This window comes from Ailuropoda melanoleuca, chromosome 15, assembly GCF_002007445.2.
Source record: "Ailuropoda melanoleuca isolate Jingjing chromosome 15, ASM200744v2, whole genome shotgun sequence".
Taxonomy (NCBI): Eukaryota; Metazoa; Chordata; class Mammalia; order Carnivora; family Ursidae; genus Ailuropoda; species Ailuropoda melanoleuca.
Window position 1 is genome coordinate 19,730,421 of NC_048232.1, and position 18,307 is coordinate 19,748,727.

At 36.8% G+C, this 18,307-nt stretch overlaps 1 protein-coding gene across 18 annotated transcripts in view; it reads left to right on the top strand.

The window, feature by feature from the left end:
• MLLT10 (MLLT10 histone lysine methyltransferase DOT1L cofactor) overlaps positions 1–18,307 on the top strand; it is a 242,357-nt gene that overhangs the window by 198,755 nt on the left and 25,295 nt on the right. For all 18 annotated transcript variants that reach the window (XM_011226891.3, XM_011226885.3, XM_011226879.3 and 15 more), the window contains one exon: positions 15,377–15,555. In XM_011226891.3, the coding sequence (XP_011225193.1) occupies positions 15,377–15,555 (179 nt within the window). The remainder of the gene's footprint in view (positions 1–15,376; positions 15,556–18,307) is intronic.

The window sequence follows — 18,307 nt, forward strand, 5'->3', positions numbered from 1 at the left end:
CATCTAAACGGCTAAATATGTATATAAATAATTTCAAGACATACAGTTATAGCTTCTTTAATGATCTGTAGTATAAAAAGAGTTCAAGGTCAGGGAAACTTATTTTTAGCTGAGGGAATGAGCTGTCCAGAGAATGTGACATTTTACCTGATGCTTAAAGAAGGGGTAAAATTGAGTTATTTGGAGATAGAGATCAGGGCTAGACTCGCAGTCCCTAGAATACAAATAGCACAAGCAGTGACACATAGGTGTGTAAAGTGATGGTGATATTGATATTTGATGTGAGATATGTGAAAAATAATAGCCTTAGCTACTAGCCAAAGCAGTTGAAAATAGTTGGTAGTTGGGAAATAGTTGGAGTTGGGGAAAAAAAATAAAACCTATTGTTCAGGAGGGTTCATCTGGCTGTATGTAGCATATAAGAATATTGAAAGGAGCTAGAGAACAGAGAAACCAATTAGATTTTTGTTGTAATCCAGCCAAATGTATTGAGGGCCTGAGCGACGGTAATGGAAATTAGACTAGTAGGACATACATTTCCCAAGAAGAACTGGTAGTAACTGTCAATGAATTGAATGGCAGTAGCTGGGGGAGGATGGGTATTCATTTGCCAACAAACTGTTAGGTAGAGATGTTTAGCGAGCAAATGAATAGATGAGGTTAGAGTTTGGGCATGAAGCAGAACTGAAAGTAAATCCGTATGGGGGTAAATAACAAACTGTGAGATTGATCGTGGCTGAGCAGTGTTGGTAGAGAAGACAAAGAGGTTGGATCAGGTTTATTTTAAGATAGAAAAGTCTTAATAGGTGGAAAGGAGGGCTCTGGAAAGATAGGTTAAGATGCAAGAGATGAATATTTGATGAACCAAAAACACTGGACAGATGAGATGAACAAGTAGAAAAGTTTAACTTGAAGGAAGACAGAGGGAATAGCTGTGGAAACATTTAGCATAAAAGAAAAAAAATTAGTTTTTTAACCTCTGTAATTTGGGGTTAATGAACATTTAAATTACTGGAAACTTTAGAAGTAGGTTTTACCCCCAAAAGAAATACTTTCAGGTATACATTAATAATTCGAGCGTGTTTACAAAAGTGTTGTCCTGTTAGTGTACTTGAGAAAAATGTCTTAATGATTACATAATAGTGATAAATAATGATACCTATATATGTAAAAACTATGTTTCTGAAATAGTTACTTTCTTTTGTAATCCTCAGTGTTTCTTGAGAAGTTCTCTCCTCTCTCCTTGTATTTTGTCAAGACTATGTCTGTCTTTCGTTCTGTTCTCTCCCTACTCCTGACTGAATCAGTCACCAAGTGGTACCTTCTAAATATTTTTTCTAGTTAAGATGAAGGTTCCTAGACATGACTTTTTATATCTAATTTATTGTTTTCAAAATCCCACCTTCTCACAGCTGTGGTTTGGTTCAGATTCTTACCATCTCTTTCACAGATTGTTTTATTAGTCTCCTTTTGGTTTTGTCAGTATACCTGGAGTTGGACTGACTCAAGCCAATGTGGGAGAAGTGAAGAATGTCACTTAATCATTTGTGATTAAAACATTATTATCAAGAATGCCAAATGTTTTACTTATCTTATTCTTTCTTAAAGTAATCTTGGGAAAACGAGTTATAATTGGGAAGTTAGTTGGTGAACCTGACATCAGGATAAGAACAATTAGTTAGATCATGTTTAAAGATTATCACCATCTCGATAGTGTTCTTTTTCTCTGTATAATGCAGTTGATTGCTTTCTTAAGCAGCTTCCTTTCACATTAATTTCTAGTCATGTGTTTGCAGAAGCTATGTCCCAGTTACCTTGATGATTAAACCTACAGTTAGAGATCATGTCTCCTGGTGAGCTGGTTCTATAGATGGCTGAACTACTTTTTTCACACTCAGAGGGTCATTTTAGTTACGGATCTCTGGATATATATATGTGCCTCTTCCTGACAGAACAGTATTTTTATATAATAATAGCTAGGTATTTAGAATTATGCTTCTCAGACTTTTTGTTGTTATGCTTGTAATATTTGGAGCAACTAATAATTTTAATTCAAAAGGTGTATGAAAAACTTATATTCAGAGTTGTTTCTGGGTGTGTCATATTTAGGAGACCAAATATATTTTTTTAAGGATTGTATTTATTTTATTTGAGAGAGAGAGAGAGAGATCACACACAGGGAGAGGAGGAGCAGATTCCCTGCTGAGCAAGGAGCCTGATGCAGGGCTCTTCCCAGGTCCCTGAGATCATGACGTGAGCCGAAGGCAGACACTTAACTGACTGAGCCACCCAGGTGCCCCAAGATCAAAAATATTTAATTCATATTGCAGTAATAGACAATCTGATTTTCTACCCAGATCAGTCCTAAAGAAACTATGGAGAGACAACAAATCAGTGTAATGAACATATAAAAGACAATGGGAAGATAATAGTAAGTTGAAACAAAGAAAATGTTTAAAAGAAACAAGTAGAAATTTTAGGTTTGGAAAAGTGTAATTATCAAAGAACACAGTAGATGGGATAAATAGCAGTGGATACAGTGAGGAACAAAATAATTAATGGGTTTTATACATATTTAAAATAAAAACGATATGATATGGAGGATAGAAGTAGACTCCAGATAATAGGAGTCCCAGAAAGGGAGAGAGAGAGAAATGGAGAGGAGGAAATAATCTGAAGAAATAATGGAGATAAACTTTAAAAAAAGATGAGCAATCCTAGATTGAAATGGCTGAAGAAAAAGAGTGAAGGAACAGTCCTCATCTAGACCCATTATAGGGGACATTTTAAAATATCAAAGACGGGGAAAGAATTCTAAAACCTGGTCTAGTAAGATGAAGTCCTTCTTGGAGAGAGATCTACAAGGACTATACAGAAGTAAGTTCAGTTCTGAGGAGGTGGTACAACATATGAAAAGGTTAGATTTAACAGAAGTAATTATCATAGCAAAAAAAAAATTGGAAGTGGTGGAAATATAAAGATTACAGTCCTATTTCTTGCAGCATCTCCTGGATTCAGTTATTATATGATATTTAGGTAACTTACCTCGCAACTTGGAAATATATCTGTGGTACATTTTCCCTGACACCAAACCCAGAACAACAAATTATATAATGCATAAAATAATATATACATGGTTCAAAGGATTATCAATTTCTTATATTCTGTTTTCATGGTGCTCAGATTCTGTTGGAAGAGTCAGAGATGTAAGTGAATAATTGCAGAATAAAACGTTAGACAAATTATCATAGTGGTTATGTTAAAATAATAGGTTTGAGAGTAGTTTTTTTCCTTGTCTTCATTTTTTAAAATTGATTGTGGTCATTACTTACATGTTTTTATTTAAATCGTAGAAAACCTTTAATGAAGAATGGCAAATTATTTTAATAGCTGCCACACCTAATAAGATTATATTCTTCATTTTAATTGGCAGTTTTTTCCTACTAAACCTTCCTTTTAATTTCCTTAAGAAACGGGGGAAAAATCATTGTGTAATGAACTTAATGATGTTTGTCATTTAGACTTATGATTGATATTTTAGGTAAGCCTCATTTCTTCTTAGTTGAAATACTCTCCTTCATTAACCTGACTACCTATATTTCTATACCTCATCTGAGCTAAGCGTTTCTAGAGAAAAAAAATTCACACCATGTACACATTCGTATCATTATAGAGTTGTGATACTAGCCTTGACTGACATTTAAATTGCTTGGCAACATCTCTAAGAAACTCTTACTTTTCGCCATGATTTTGTTGTTGTTGTTGTTTTAACTCGGATACCTGTGAAAATTTTATCTTTTTATCACCCACTTCTGCAAACCTACTTGATTTGTATCCTCTTTTCTTTCTCTCCAGTCCTGCTTGTAATGCAGGGCTAGTTTTTACTTGTACTGTGGATCTCACCCTTCTCTGCGCCCTCAGAGACCTTGTCATTTTAGTTGCCTTCTCCTCTCACCATCACTTTTCTTTGCCCGTCTACATCTAAACATGCTCTGGTGTTCTTGAAAAAGCACAAAAGACCCCAAACCTTCCTTTAATCCCATGTTCCTATTCGTGTACCTGCCGCTCAACCTCTTCTGCCTCCACTCATTTGAGATGTTCTCTTTGTTTTGGATGATAGGTCTAGATGTGACTTTTATTCTTCTTAGGACCTCTTTGCTTCCTGATTGAGAGAGTTCATGTCTTTCATCAATTCTGGACACAGCTGAAGCCGTTATATTTTAAAATACTGATTTTTCCTATTCTTTCTGTTCTTCAGTAATTTTTGTTGGACATATTTGGACTTTCTTCTGTCGTTCATGTCCCCCATTTCTTAATTTCTCTGTGCTGTATCTGGATAATTTCTTTGATCTTTTTGTGTTCACTCATCATTTCTTTAGCTCTATTTATCGCTTTACCTGCCTAATAAGGAAAGATTTTTAGTGAACGTGTTTTTCAATTTTTGGAGTTCTTTGTGGTCCTTTCTGAAATGGACATGGTCTGGTTTTGTTTTTCTTCTTCTTTCTTGTTTTTAAGAACGTGTAGCCCTTATATCTAAAAATATTTTTATTTTGAAACAGTCTTAAACTTACAGGTATGGTATAGAGAACTGTATTTGCCCAAACCGTTTGAGACTGAGTTGCAGATAGAGTGCCGTTACCAGCCCTGAACACTTAAATAGTCTTTACAAACAAGGACGTTTTTTCCTATAAAATCACAGTATGATGATCAAAAATAGGAAATTAATATCACCATGTTGCTACCATATACTCTTCAGATGCTGTTCAAATTTTGACGGTTGTATCGAAATTTTATAGGCTAGTTATTTTTGGATTTGGTTCTTTTTTTTTTCTTCCATTATTAGAGTCATGTTATGTTTTCTTGGAGCAGGTTATCATACACACGATCTTTCCATTGCATGTATCAGTCAGATGGCACATAATCAGGCATTTCTAATGAAAAGGTTTTCTTCTCCCCTGTATAATTAGTATGTATATTGTGGAATTAACTGTGAGACTGTGTAAATATCCCATTCCTCATGTGACTTTCAGTTTGTATCAGTATGGACTTACAGATCTTTGTGGGTTATGATCTATTTAAAGTGATGCTCCAGTTGTTCACAGGTTAGCTAGTGGGAGCCCATTTAAGCTGGTGCTGTGTCCTTCTGACATATCCCCGTTATTCTTTGAACACTCCCTTATTTTCCGGCATTACAAATATGTTAGTTTTCTATTGCTGCCATAACAAATTACCACAAAATTAGCAGCTTAAAAGCACTCAAATTTATTTGCACACAGTCAGAAGTCTGGTTGGGTTAGCTGGTTTCTCTGCTTAGAGTCTTACAAAGCTAAAATCAAGGTGTTGGCTCCCTGGGCTCTTACTGTTAGGAGACTCTGGGATTAGTTCACTTCCAAGCTCTTCTAGGTTGGCAGAACTCAGTTTGTTCCTTGCAGTTGCAGGACTAAGGTCATCGTTTCCTTCCTGGCTGACAGCCGAGAGGGCCTCCCTTAGCTCCTTGAGGTTTCTATCCCATCCTTTCACACGTCCCTGCGTCTCAGAGCTAGCAAAGGTGAGGTGAATCCTTTGCACACTTAGAGTCTCTGTGACTTCCCCTTCTGTTGGATCTCTCTTGTTTTCTCATCTGTTATATCTCTCACTGATTCTTGCCCTTCGTCTTCTGTTTTTATGGGGTCATGTGATTACACCGGGTCTGCCTACATAATCTAAGATATTCCACCTATTTTAAGGTCAGCTAATCAGTACCTTAATTCAATCTGCCAAGTTTCTTCACAGTAGTACCTTGATTAGTGTTTGAATAATCAGGAAGGGAATTTTGGGCTGCAGGTGGACGTCACTTGAATTCTGTCTACCACAGCAGGATATGCCAGGTTCCTCTTTTTTATATAGACTGTTGTTTCTTTCTTACGCTTTGGATTCCTCTGCTTAACATCCTTAATTATTTAAAATATTTATCTCATAGTCTTTATTTGCTCTATTTTCTTAAGGTTCTTGGAGGACAGTCATATAATAATGTTTGTGTCTGCTAATTTGTGATGAAGGGGATCGTTTTCTTCTCTGTTTTCTAATTTTGGATTTTGAACTCATTTTATAGCCTGGGTTAAGGATATATCGCTTTGGAGAAATTTTGTGTTTGCTTCTGTTGTGTACTCAAGTGACAGTACCACCTGGCCCCTTCTTAATTTAATGTTTGGGATTTATCAGACAGGCATATATGTAAATTCAAACCCAAAACCTATTTGAAGGCAAGGCTGTGGCTGTAAATTCTAACGGCAGACTTGTCATCCCCTATCAGACCTCAAATCTAATGGCACAGACTTCTTTGTCCTTTCCCTGTGCTGTGATTTTTTTGTTTTGTGTTTGTAGGGTTTTGGTGGGGGGTGCAGGGCCAAGGGCTGGTCTTTCCCCAAAAATGTAGCTCTTAGAAAGTCTGTATAAATAAGGTCTTACCAGTTTTAATTTTTCATGCATTGGAGGCTCAAGGTCTCCTCTCTTTTCCTTGTGGACATTAGGGCCAAAGCTCTTAGGTTATTGACACAGGTTGGCTCCTCTAGGGCAACCTGTTAAAGCTTTTTTCCTGTATATTCTTAAGGATTTCCCTTACTGTCTTAGGGGCTCAACTATTCATTTTTAGGTCTTATTAATTAAGAGGGAGGTTTTTAGGTTGCCTGATTGGCCTTATTGCCAGAAATAGAAATTCTCCCATTGATTTATTTTTCAAACCACTTTATACTGGCTCTGCAACTACTGCTGTACTGAGTTCAGAAATAGTTTTCACATTGCCAAATCTAGTGGATGGTTTTCAGTTGTTATCCTAGATGACATCTTAGCATATTTGTTTTTGTTGAGGACTTACAGCTACTGGAAACTCCTTTCCTTTCCTTTCCCTCTGTCACTTCCTTTCAGGTCCCATCCTGTCTTGTCCTTTCCTGTCCTTTCCCTTACCTCTTCTCTTCTAGCATTATACTTAACTTGGTTGTCTTGTTGTTTTGACCATTTTTTATTAGTTTTCTTTTGGCTTCTCCTTTATCCTAATTTAGTGTTGAAATTGCTTGGGGCTCAGTCCTGAGCCTCTGCTTTTCTCACTCCAAAGTTCTCACCAAATTTAAGTATTTAAAATCTTTTGTCCAGACTATTGGAGTAGCTACTTAAATTATCTTCCTGATTCCATTCTACCATTGTCTTTCAGGGTGTTGTTCACATTGTATCCAAAATGATCTTTTAAAAATACAGTTCTGATCATGCCACTGTCTTGGTTAAAACGCTTTAATGGCCTTCTATTAGGATGAAGTTGAAAAGTCCTTTATGACCTGCAAGGTTCTCTATGAGCTGGCTCTTGGGCTGATTTCTAGTTTCATCTTAAGCATTTTATTCCTTTGCTTATTATACTACACTGGCTGTATCAGGTAGGGTTCATTGTATGTAAGCCTCAGAAAAATGGGTTCTGTCAAATTTAAGCAAAAAAGGAGTCTATTGGATATGTTCAGTTATTTTAGCGAATTAAAGGAAAAACCCCATTCCAGACCTCTGGGAGGAGACAAATAGGGTAGGCTCAAGGAAGGGCTAGGTAAACAAGAATTAATAGAATCCTAATATTACTACCATTAGACTAACAGGTCTGACCATTTTCTCCCTTTTTGTGTATGCCTTCAAGATGTAAATTCCCAGGAGAGACCATTTCAGCTTGGGTCACATGTTTATCCCTGAGCTGAGAGTGTATGTAATGTAGGAGGGGTATTTTCCTGATAGAAAATAGGATGTTATTTGGACACAAAATGGGAAAGAATTCCGGGCAGGTAAAAACAACAGAAATGGGTCTCTCTTCCTTTTAGTTTACGTGTTACTTCTTCACAGAGGTGTATTCTGCTGATCTTAGTTAAGCTACCCTTATATTCAGCACAGTCTTCACTTTAGATGAAGTGGATCCTTCACTTTAAGAACCATAAATGCAAGGATGATAACTATTTTCTTTTTTGTAGTATCTTCATCTAACATTTTATCTGGGTATAGTCGGCATAAATATTTGTAGAATATTGTAAAACAGAGTCAACTATGCAGTGATTATGTCAAAATAACATTAAACATTAATAACATTTTAAAAGATTTTATAATCAAATAGGAAAACATGGTAAGTATAAAAGGATTAAAAATTTTTAATACATAGGCAGTTATATAAAGCTAAACGAAACCATCAACTATACACCAAAAAGTTTGAGGGTACATAAAAATGTCAGCAGTGTTTGTGGATGGTTTTTTTTCCCTACTTTTCCATCTATTTAAGATTTTTAATAGCATGTATTATTTTTATAGGTAAAGTCAAAAGAAATAATACAGAATTGTTCATATCTATGTAAAAATAGAGCAGCTTAAGAAATGATTAAAGCTTGCCTAAAGAGATTTAGGAACATCTATATTCCATCAAGATAGTCAAGAGTCTTAGGAGAGAAAGCTTAACCTTTTCTAAATTTTATTTACCCTCTCTGAATAACAAATGTGTTAATCATATAGAGACATATTGTACAATCTAGAAAGGGAAAGCCAAAATAATCCTGTTATTTATTAGTCACCAAAGGAAAAGGAAATTAAGGCAACATTAACAATGGAATCTTTCTATTGTTGAATATATTATTCTATTTCCTTCTTTTAACATTAGTAGATATTCCTTCTTTATATTTTCTAATATAGTTACTATTTATCAAATGCTTAATATGTGGTAGACAGTATACTAATAACATTAGTATATGCTTTACGTGTATTAGTTAATCCTTGCACCAGCCCTGTGAAATCATTGGTTCCATCCTCCCTTTGCGTGAGAGAATAGGATTTGGATTTTTAACTACTTTCACACCATATTAACCTCCAGAAAAGAATATTCAGTCTTAGGAGGTGGGTTAGGGATAACTTAACAAGTTTAGTCATTTACTAGGTTAAATATTCCTCAAGACTATCCATTCATTTACTGTGGCTCAATGCTGAGCAAGCAACTTGACGCAGGCAGTTTGAAATTGGGAAGCGGGAACTGTGGTTGGTGACCACTAACGTTTATGTTGTTGGTCGTGTATACTTCTGTCTAGTGTATTGTTTTTAATGGAATTGCCTTGGCAAACTAATAAAAGCTTAGATGTCAGCAATGTTTTCTTGGCTCTGCCTACCCTATACTGTTCTTCCTAATATCACCATTTGTCTCCATGTTTCCACATCCAGTGGGCATTTTCATTCTGTCTTAGTCTTTAGCATCATTTGATATGCCGTGTCTTTCTTTAGATTGTTTTCTCTGCTTCATTGACATTTTTGCTCCGATGGTTTTCTTCTTACCTCACTAATCTCAGTTTTCTTTGCAGAGTCTTCTTTCACATTAACCATCCTTGAAAGGTTGGGGGTCTTCAGGACTTAGTCCTAGACTGACATTTTTCTCTTTTACAAGCAAAAATGTACTCTTTCTGTTCCAGTTTTCACCATCTTAGTAAATGGCACTTCTAATCACTATGCAATTCATTCATAATATTTTCTTTATCTACCAAATGTAGCTTATCATCAAGTTGGGTGCCTCTGACTTCTAGATGCACTTCAGATCCGCCTTTTCCATATCATGACTGCCTTGTCCTGAGGGACATAAATCTTTCACCTAGATTGTGGACTAGCCTAGGCTTCCACTCTTCCTCTTTTCAATTCATTTACCACATAGCAGTTAGAGGGATGATCTTCTAAAAAACTGTCATGCTGTATTTGCCTTTGATGTCTTCCCATTGATCTTAGTATAATTTCTACACACCTCTTCATGGCTTGCAAAGTCTGTTCCTTCCCTTCTCTCCAGTTTGTTCTACCACTCTCTCCACTATGCTTTACCCTTATTACCTATTTTTTCTTTACTATTTCATTGTTTTTTGAACAAGCTTTTCTACTTTACTCTGTTCACTTAACACCTACCTGTCTAAACTTTAGGTCTTAAGTATCGTTTTTTCAGACATATTTTCTGCTTCCTGATATGTCACTCATGATGCTCTTTGTCTTCGATTGTAGCACTTGTCACAGTTTATACTTATGTGTTTGTTTTCATGTTTGCCTCCCTAATTAGCTTGTGAATTCTTGGAGAGCAGAGAACTTGTCTGTCTTGTTCCCCACTTTATTCCCTCCTCCTAGCATAGCGCCTGTCTTCTAGTAGACACACAGTAAATATCGGATGGATGGATGGATGCATGAATCAGTACATCATTGCCACCCTCTGTATCATTCTATATCTTTGTTTCTATCCTCTATCCTGAACAAATGATTTTCAGGGATTTTCCTAGAGTTTATGCATTGCAGCATTCACTTGTATTTAATTCAATGAGTGTCACCTTGATTTGGATTAAGGTAACATATAACTTGTGGAAATGGAAATAGAGTAAGTTAAATAGAAAGCAGGTACAGAACAATCTAAGGTGGATTATTTACCTTTTGAATAAAGATCTAGAGGTCTTAGTTAACTAGTTTCTCATTGCTATACCAATCATACTCTGAGGTATGACGGAGTTTAGGAGAGTCAGTGATCGTCATCTTCAAAAAAGATTTAGATATTTATACTGCCCTGCCTTGATAGGAAAAGAAAATTTTATTTGTTCTATTTATAGTAGTAACCTGAGTACCAGACACAGTTTCAAAGTGTGATCACCACATTGCACATTTAACTGTGCAGTTTCCTGTTTATGCTCTAATGCAATATAAAAACAGATTTAAGTTTAGAGATCGGAGTTCCTCATTCACCGCAGTGTTTTGCTTCTCAGTATTATACTTTTATATATATTATTACATGTGGCAATGGTATATTCAGTTTTGGAAGAGTATTAGGGACATTAGAGGACCTAATAGTCATCATACTGCACATTCCTGACTTAAAGATAAAATTTTAACTAGAGCAGTAACTCCGAAGTAGCTCTGGCTACCGTTATGGAAACTTACTGTGTATTAGGCGGTGCTAGAGCCTCTACATGGGTGTTCTCAAAGAAGAGCCTTTAAGGTAGCTATTACTTGCTTTTATAGAGAAGAACAATATGGAGGCTCAGAAAGCTTGAGTAATTTGATTAAGATCACATTGTTGGGAGAGCCAGCATATTTGCCTCAGTTAAAGACTTGTGCTGGTTTTTTTCCCCCGCCAGCATAGCTGTCTCCAGTTAACTTTTAGTTTTAAGAGTTGGAGATTCCATGTATGCTTTCCACCACTAAAAAATTAGATTATTAGCATTCTACCTTTTAAGGTACTTTGCTGCAAAAGCTGAGTTCAGGTGTTGCTCTTTGGAACCCTTCTACCCCAGTCTCTTCCTCTGAACTTCAGTTGTCCTTTGTGTCACGTGTCCTTATGGTACCAGTATTTCCCTCCCGTGTCATGGTGGCTTGTGAATACTTACTAGCTCTGCTATGAGACTATTAGCTCTTTGAAGGCAGAATTCCTTTCTGTATTTCGTTATCTTCAGTGCCTTTTTTATAATAAGAACCTCAATGAATATTTATTGAATGAAATACAAAGTAATGAACTTTTTAAAAAATTTATGTTTCTCAGGTATATGTCCGTCCTTTGGAATATAAGGTTTATAAATACTTGCTTCATTTATGTGCTGTCTCTTTTTTGTCCTTCACAGCCAAACGTCTTAAGAGTCCATCTTGCCAAGATTCATTGTCTAATTTAGTGACTCCTCTTTTGTGGCCTGACCTTAAATGACCAGTGGAATTATTTGACCTAGTCCTTTGAAATTTTCTAAGTGGTTTCTAATATTCTCTTAAGTTTTCTTATTTTGTTCTTTGTGGTCTGTCTTTGTCTTTAAGTGGTAACATCTGTAGGGTTCTGTCTTTAGTCCTTTTGGTCATGCTGAAAACTTTCCCTAGGTGATCTCTTTTTACTCTTCCTTGGCTTTGACTAACTTCTGCATCAGGAGTTGTAAATCACGTACGGACAGGGGCCAGATAGGTAATATAAATGAGGGAAGGGGTGAAGAATAAGGAACGACAGGACTCTGGCGGATTAAAGAATCTGTGCTGTGGCCAAAGCGCTCCCAGATTGTTGCTATTTCAGAATATAGTGTCCAGTATTGACAGAGCTTCAGTTTTTCAGGAGAAATTAGAATTCACTCTTCAGTGTGAAGTTTTGGGGCATCTGGGTGGCTCAGTCAGTTAATTGTCCGACTCTTGATCTCAGGGTCATGATCAAGCCCCGCATTGGGCTCCCCACTCAGCGTGCTCAGCGGGGAGTCTGCTTGAGATTTTCTCTGTCTCTCCCTCTGCTCCTCCTCCAACTCTTGCACATGCGAGCTCTCCACTCAAAAGAAATAAATCTTTTTTTTTTTTTTAAAGATTTTATTTATTTATTTGACAGAGAGAGAGACAGCCAGTGAGAGAGGGAACACAAGCAGGGGGAGTGGGAGAGGAAGAAGCAGGCTCCTGGCGGAGGAGCCTGATGTGGGACTCGATCCCGGAACACCGGGATCACGCCCTGAGCCGAAGGCAGACGCTTAACCGCTTTGCCACCCAGGCGCCCCATAAATCTTTAAAAAATATTTCTGAATTAATTTTTTTTTAAAATGAGAAGTTTCAGTGTTTCTAAATATGAACTAATTTAAGATTTCAAACACAGGGCAGGCCAACAGAAAGCCTTTTTGAGTTTTCATGTTTACTCAACGCTAACTTTACTATTCTTCTGACACCTGGATTTGTATCCACACCTGATTTTTCTGCTGAGCTTCAGGCTGGTCCTGTCCTGTTCTAGACTGTACGGGACTTCTGTGTTCCACAGGCATCTCAGAGACTGTGATGATTAACCTGAACTTCACACTTGTTTTAGGAAGTGGTTTCAGTAGCTGTCAGTATGAATCCTGATTCCACCATCTACTAGGTCACTAAGCAAATTATTTCTTTAAACTTCTGTTTGCTCTTGTGTGAAATGGGAGTAATGTTTACCTCATTGGCCTATTATGCTAGCACATATATTTACAGGCACCAGTGTAGTAACTATACTATATGGAGTAACCAAATACTAGATGCTCCCAGTTGCCATTCCTGCTTCGGTGAGTGGTATCACCACTTCCACTTCCTGGTTCTTAAGAGTCATCCTTGACTCTTCTTTCTTATTTATTCTTCAGGTTCTGTTAGGTACCAGTCCTACGAACTTTGCTTTTAGAATATCTCTTGACTCCTATTACTTTAGTTTAATCTCTGTTTTTGTTCATTAGTGTTGTAGCAACCCTTCAGCAACTTTCTGTCTCTAAAAAGCCCCTCTCCAATTTAGACTCAGCCTGTCTTGCTTAAACTTCCGTCTGATCACACCAAGCTTCTGTTTACAGTCCTTCAATAGCTTCCAGTTGTCTCTAAATTTTTAACGTTTTGGCTTTTAATGTTCTTGATCTTATTCCTGCTAATTTTTTAGCCTCATTTCTTGTGTATGCTACAGATGGTACTTACATATNTGTGGGGCTCGAACCCATAACGCCGGGATCACGCCCTGAGCCGAAGGCAGACGCTTAACTGCTGTGCCACCCAGGCGCCCCTCTTATATGTCTTCCTTAAACCACCCTTCACCTCAGTTCTACAGCTCCTTTAGAAATTAGCTTTAAAGGCATCCATCTCTTCCAGTAAGTTTTTTGACCCTCATCCTCTCACTCCAGGTCTAGGTTAGATACCCGTTTTTATGTGCTTGGAGCCCCTAAGGATGTCTCTATCATAGCACTCTTCACAGTCTTTTGTAATAGTCTCTTTTTTTCCCCACTAAGCTTCTTGAAGGCGGAGACCACATATCTTGAATGGCTTTGTATCTCCAGGGCTTAGAATAATGTCTGGCAAACAGTGAGCTCTCAGATGTTTGCGGAATGGATGCATTTGTTGAATGAATAAATTATCTTTTTTTTCTGGAGAAATTGTAGATAATAAAAAGGATCCTAGGACCCTCGCTTATAGTTGTAAGGCCTTTAAAAATGTCCCAATTCCTTTATTTCCCTTGTTTGAAGATTATGGGTGATTTTATATGTTATGAATCAATAACATTTATGTTGTTTAGAACAAAGTAAATTGTACTATTAATATAAATAATTGTTGCCTTCAAGGGCTATGGTCCCTCAAATTTTTTTTATTTTTATTTTTTATTGCAACCCACTTAGGTTCCTATTTTTTCTTGCTTTCCTCTTGTTGCAGTGTCGAGTTCTTAGGATCTCATTGTCTCCCACCCTCCCAGGAGCCTTGGTTTATATCAAGATTTCTCAGCTTCCACACTGTTAACACTATGAGCCAGATAATTCTTAGTTGTGAGGAGCTGTCATATGCGTTGTAAGATGGTTAGATCATCCCAGGCCTCTACTACCATATGTCAGTAGCGCCCCCTAGTTTTGACAACTAAAAATGTCTTCAGACAGCGTCACCTGTCTCTGTGGAGCACGCTTATCCCTGACCGAGAACCCTGCTGGTCTGTACATCTTCCATCTCTCACTTTGATCCTCAAAGAGCGTCTCCTCTGTGGAGCATAGGAGTGTGATCTCCCATCTTTACAAAAAACAACAACCTACAGGTTTTTGTGGTTTTTTTTGGCGGGGGGTAACTCCTCATTCTTCTTTACTTTTATTCGTCATCTCTCGCCTTCCTCTTTCCATCCACTTTTCAGAGTGAATTATTTCACTCTCTTCTCCCTTTCTTCCTGGCTTATAACTCCATGATGCCTCTGAAAATACTTCCAAGCCTTCCATCCTCTTTTCCTAAGTTCCTGGAAGTGAACGTTACCCCCACCTAGTAGTTCACGTTGTCATTGTCTCTTAATCCTCTGCCCCCCTCCACCCCTACCCCACTCACCCACCCCATTCGGTCATAAAGTCTGTTCATTCTACCTCTGGAATATCTCTAAATCTACTTACTGGCCTTTGAATCTCAAGTCTAGTTCTGTTCCATTTTATTTTTTATATTGTAACCTGGGTGACCTTTCTGAAACATAGTCTCTTCCCATTTCAGACCTTCTTAATCATGAGTTTTGGGGCTCTAGTATCTGCATTTTGAAAAGCTTACCAGGTGATTTTTATGCAACTCTAATTGCTTCATTCTCCCATTTAAGAAATATTTCTTTGCTTTTAGGAATTCTTAAAACCCTTACTGTTATTTTTACAAGGCACTTCTTGATGTGGTCCCAGTCTATTGGCAAAGCCGTTTTTGTTACAAAAAATTACTTTGGTTCTTTTAAACAAGTGTTTTGTGACAAGTCAGTATTTAGTCATTTAGTTATTGAAACATTATTTATGACCGCCAATAAAATTTATCATTGAGTGGAGGGATCAGGAAGAAATGCGGGTATTCTAACTTAATGATTAATATTGTGTGTCTGTGACAGATTTGATGGCTAAGTTATAAAATATTTAAATAATTTTTTTTCTTGCAGGTATTTATAACAGCAATGATGTAGCAGTATCATTTCCAAATGTAGTATCTGGCTCAGGATCTAGTACTCCTGTCTCCAGTTCTCATTTACCTCAGCAGTCTTCTGGGCACTTGCAACAAGTGGGAGCTCTCTCCCCCTCAGCGGCGTCGTCTGCAGCCCCTGCTGTTGCTACAACTCAGGTAAATTGTTACAGTGCTATGAAGTAACCTATAGGTGGATTTGTCATTTTTGAAATAGAGTTTGATTGGAGAAGAAAGAAATCAAAAAATCAAATAGGGCTTCCTATAGGAATTTATAAAATATCCCCATTTGTTGTGACATGTTAGTGGAAATAATAGACATTTTTACATGATATTCATGAGAGAGGACAAAGGAATACATTGTCATTAACTGATTCTTTTCAGTGTCTGAGTTTCTAATTTTGTCCTAATGATGTAAACTAGTAATTTGGTGCGAACTTCTCTTTCTTTTAAAAAGTAGGGCTTAGTGGGGCGATTCGTTGGCTCCGTCGGTAGAGCATTCAACTCTTGATCTCAGGGTTGTGGGTTCGAGCCCCAAGTTGGATATAGATATTACTTAAAAATAAAATCTTTAAAAGTAAAAAAGAAGTAAGACTTAGAAAATATGATCCAATTTTGGACTTTTATGGTTTTAAACATTCCTTTTATAATTTTAAAAATCATAGAAATAATATATGATTATCTGCTATCTAAATTTTCAAGAACAGGTATAAGAGAATAATGGGATAAAGAGTGATTGATCCCTTAAAGTACTGTAGTGTTTTCCTCCTAGTGGGAGCGAAAGAATGTACATAAATATTGTAAATAAGTGACTATGTTGGTGATTGTGCATTTATCCCTTTCTTTCTTGCATTATACAAATAGGACAATAAATAGGCAAAGCTGCACACACACACACACTTTGCCAAAGGTAATAATTTAATATTCCTTAAGTGTATATTTTTTTATTTGTTTAGAATTCTTTATAATTTTACTTTAATTTTATCCAGAGCTCTAGTAATAAGTCTCTTAGTGTTTGGAGAAATTTTTTAAGATTTTATTTATTTATTTATTAGAGAGAGCATGTGTGCGCACACAAGCGGGGGAGGGAGAGAGAGAGGCAAACTCTGCACTGAGTGCAGAGCCTGTCGTGGGGCTTGATCTCACGATCCATGAGATCATGACCTGAGCTGAACTCCAGAGTCCGGACACTTAACTGACTTAACCACTCAGGTGCCTCAGGAGAAATTTTAACAAAGACAAATTTCTAATTACAAACAATTAGTTAAGTAGGTTGTTTATAAGTTGTTGTAAACTTATACTTTATGTTTGTGTTCATAATTTTCATTGTACAGGCCTTTAGAATATATACACACTTTTTAATATTTTCTGTAAGCTGTACATCAAAGCACAGCATTAGTTATTTTTAAAGTATGTAATGGTGCAGTGTGAGCAGTCACCATTATGATTAGATTAGGTCAGGTATTGGAATAAACAACAGACAGTTCGGCACAGAAAACCAATGGCATGATTAATGGTATAGTGTTGGAAAATGAAAGTTAACTATGTGGTGAACCTCTCAACCCAAATAAGGGGAGTTTGACTAATTTAGGAGAGTTTTTTGTAGCTCATTTCACTAGCCTTGGTGAGGTAGCCAGCATACCAGGGGTGTGGGGTTAGAGGGGGTGAAAGGATAAATGAGAGAATGGTTCTTGTAAATAGTTTCATCTCTTTTAATTAAGTGTAGCCATATGCTGTTGATAGCTTTCTATCCTTGGACAGAGTCTCACATGAACATTTTCAGTGTGCATTTTTCTTTTCTTTCTTTATAAAAGTCTGTTTTAATTACTCTCTGGTTAATTCCAGGCTGAATTAAGCAAAAATCTCATTTCTTCTCATTCATTATGTTTGTGGTTTTGGGGGTTGGCATTAGGGAGGTAGATGGGGGAAGTGGTGGTAAAGAGAAATTTATAGCTAGAGGGAAAATTCCACTTAACATATGACTCAACTGAAGAACAAAGAAATCATAGTTGCAAGTAATCCAGGATTCAGTCCAATTAAAATCCTTACTGTTTATCTTCTTTCCATGTTTCAGTAAGATGGGTCTCTTATAAATATGATCATCTAGTTAGACTCAAATGCTGCATGCTGAGACAACTGCATCTATGATTCTGTCTAGCAGTAAATGCTTTCTGCCTTCCAGCTGAAGCTTATTTAGCCTGGCTTATCTGGTGCTGCTGTAGCAACCATCAGTCTCCAGGCAACTGAGGCACATTGACCTCTCAGTTGAACTGAGTGCAGAACTACTTCAATTTAGCTGCCTGAGACAATAGTATTGGTATTGAATGTGCAAAATGTGAATTTTCTAGGCAATGTGCAAGGGAAACGATACAAAAATATTTAGAATAAATTGAATGTTTAGATAGGATTCTTAAAATTGTGATGTACTTCGTAATTGAATCTTCTCTTCACAATGACAAGTTTATTTCTGTTTAACTTTCATATAGGCCCTGTTTGTTTTCAAATTGCACAAGTCATTGTGCTTAGGTAATCAAATGGTAGTCTCTTATTTAGGGTTTCTTTATAGGTGGTTGATGAACAATGCTATAAGTGGGTTAATTAAAATTACCAATATTTAAAATGTTATTATAGAAGTATTGTTACAATTTTTTAAGAAAACCATCACACCAGCAAGCAAATATTTTAAAAAATATAAATCAGAGAATGAGAATGTTAAATTTGAATAATGTTTGTCCCCCGTATTTTCCCCCAAAAAACTTAATGAAAGTCGTAGTTTTTAGTGACTGGCTTGGTGCCCTCAGGATGAAAATCCAGAGGTCATTCTTGATCTTTCTGGCCTTGGTTTTTTTAAGTAAGATAGACAGGCCTCTTGTTTGGCTTATTTGCTGTCTTAAGAATTGTTCCCTCGAAA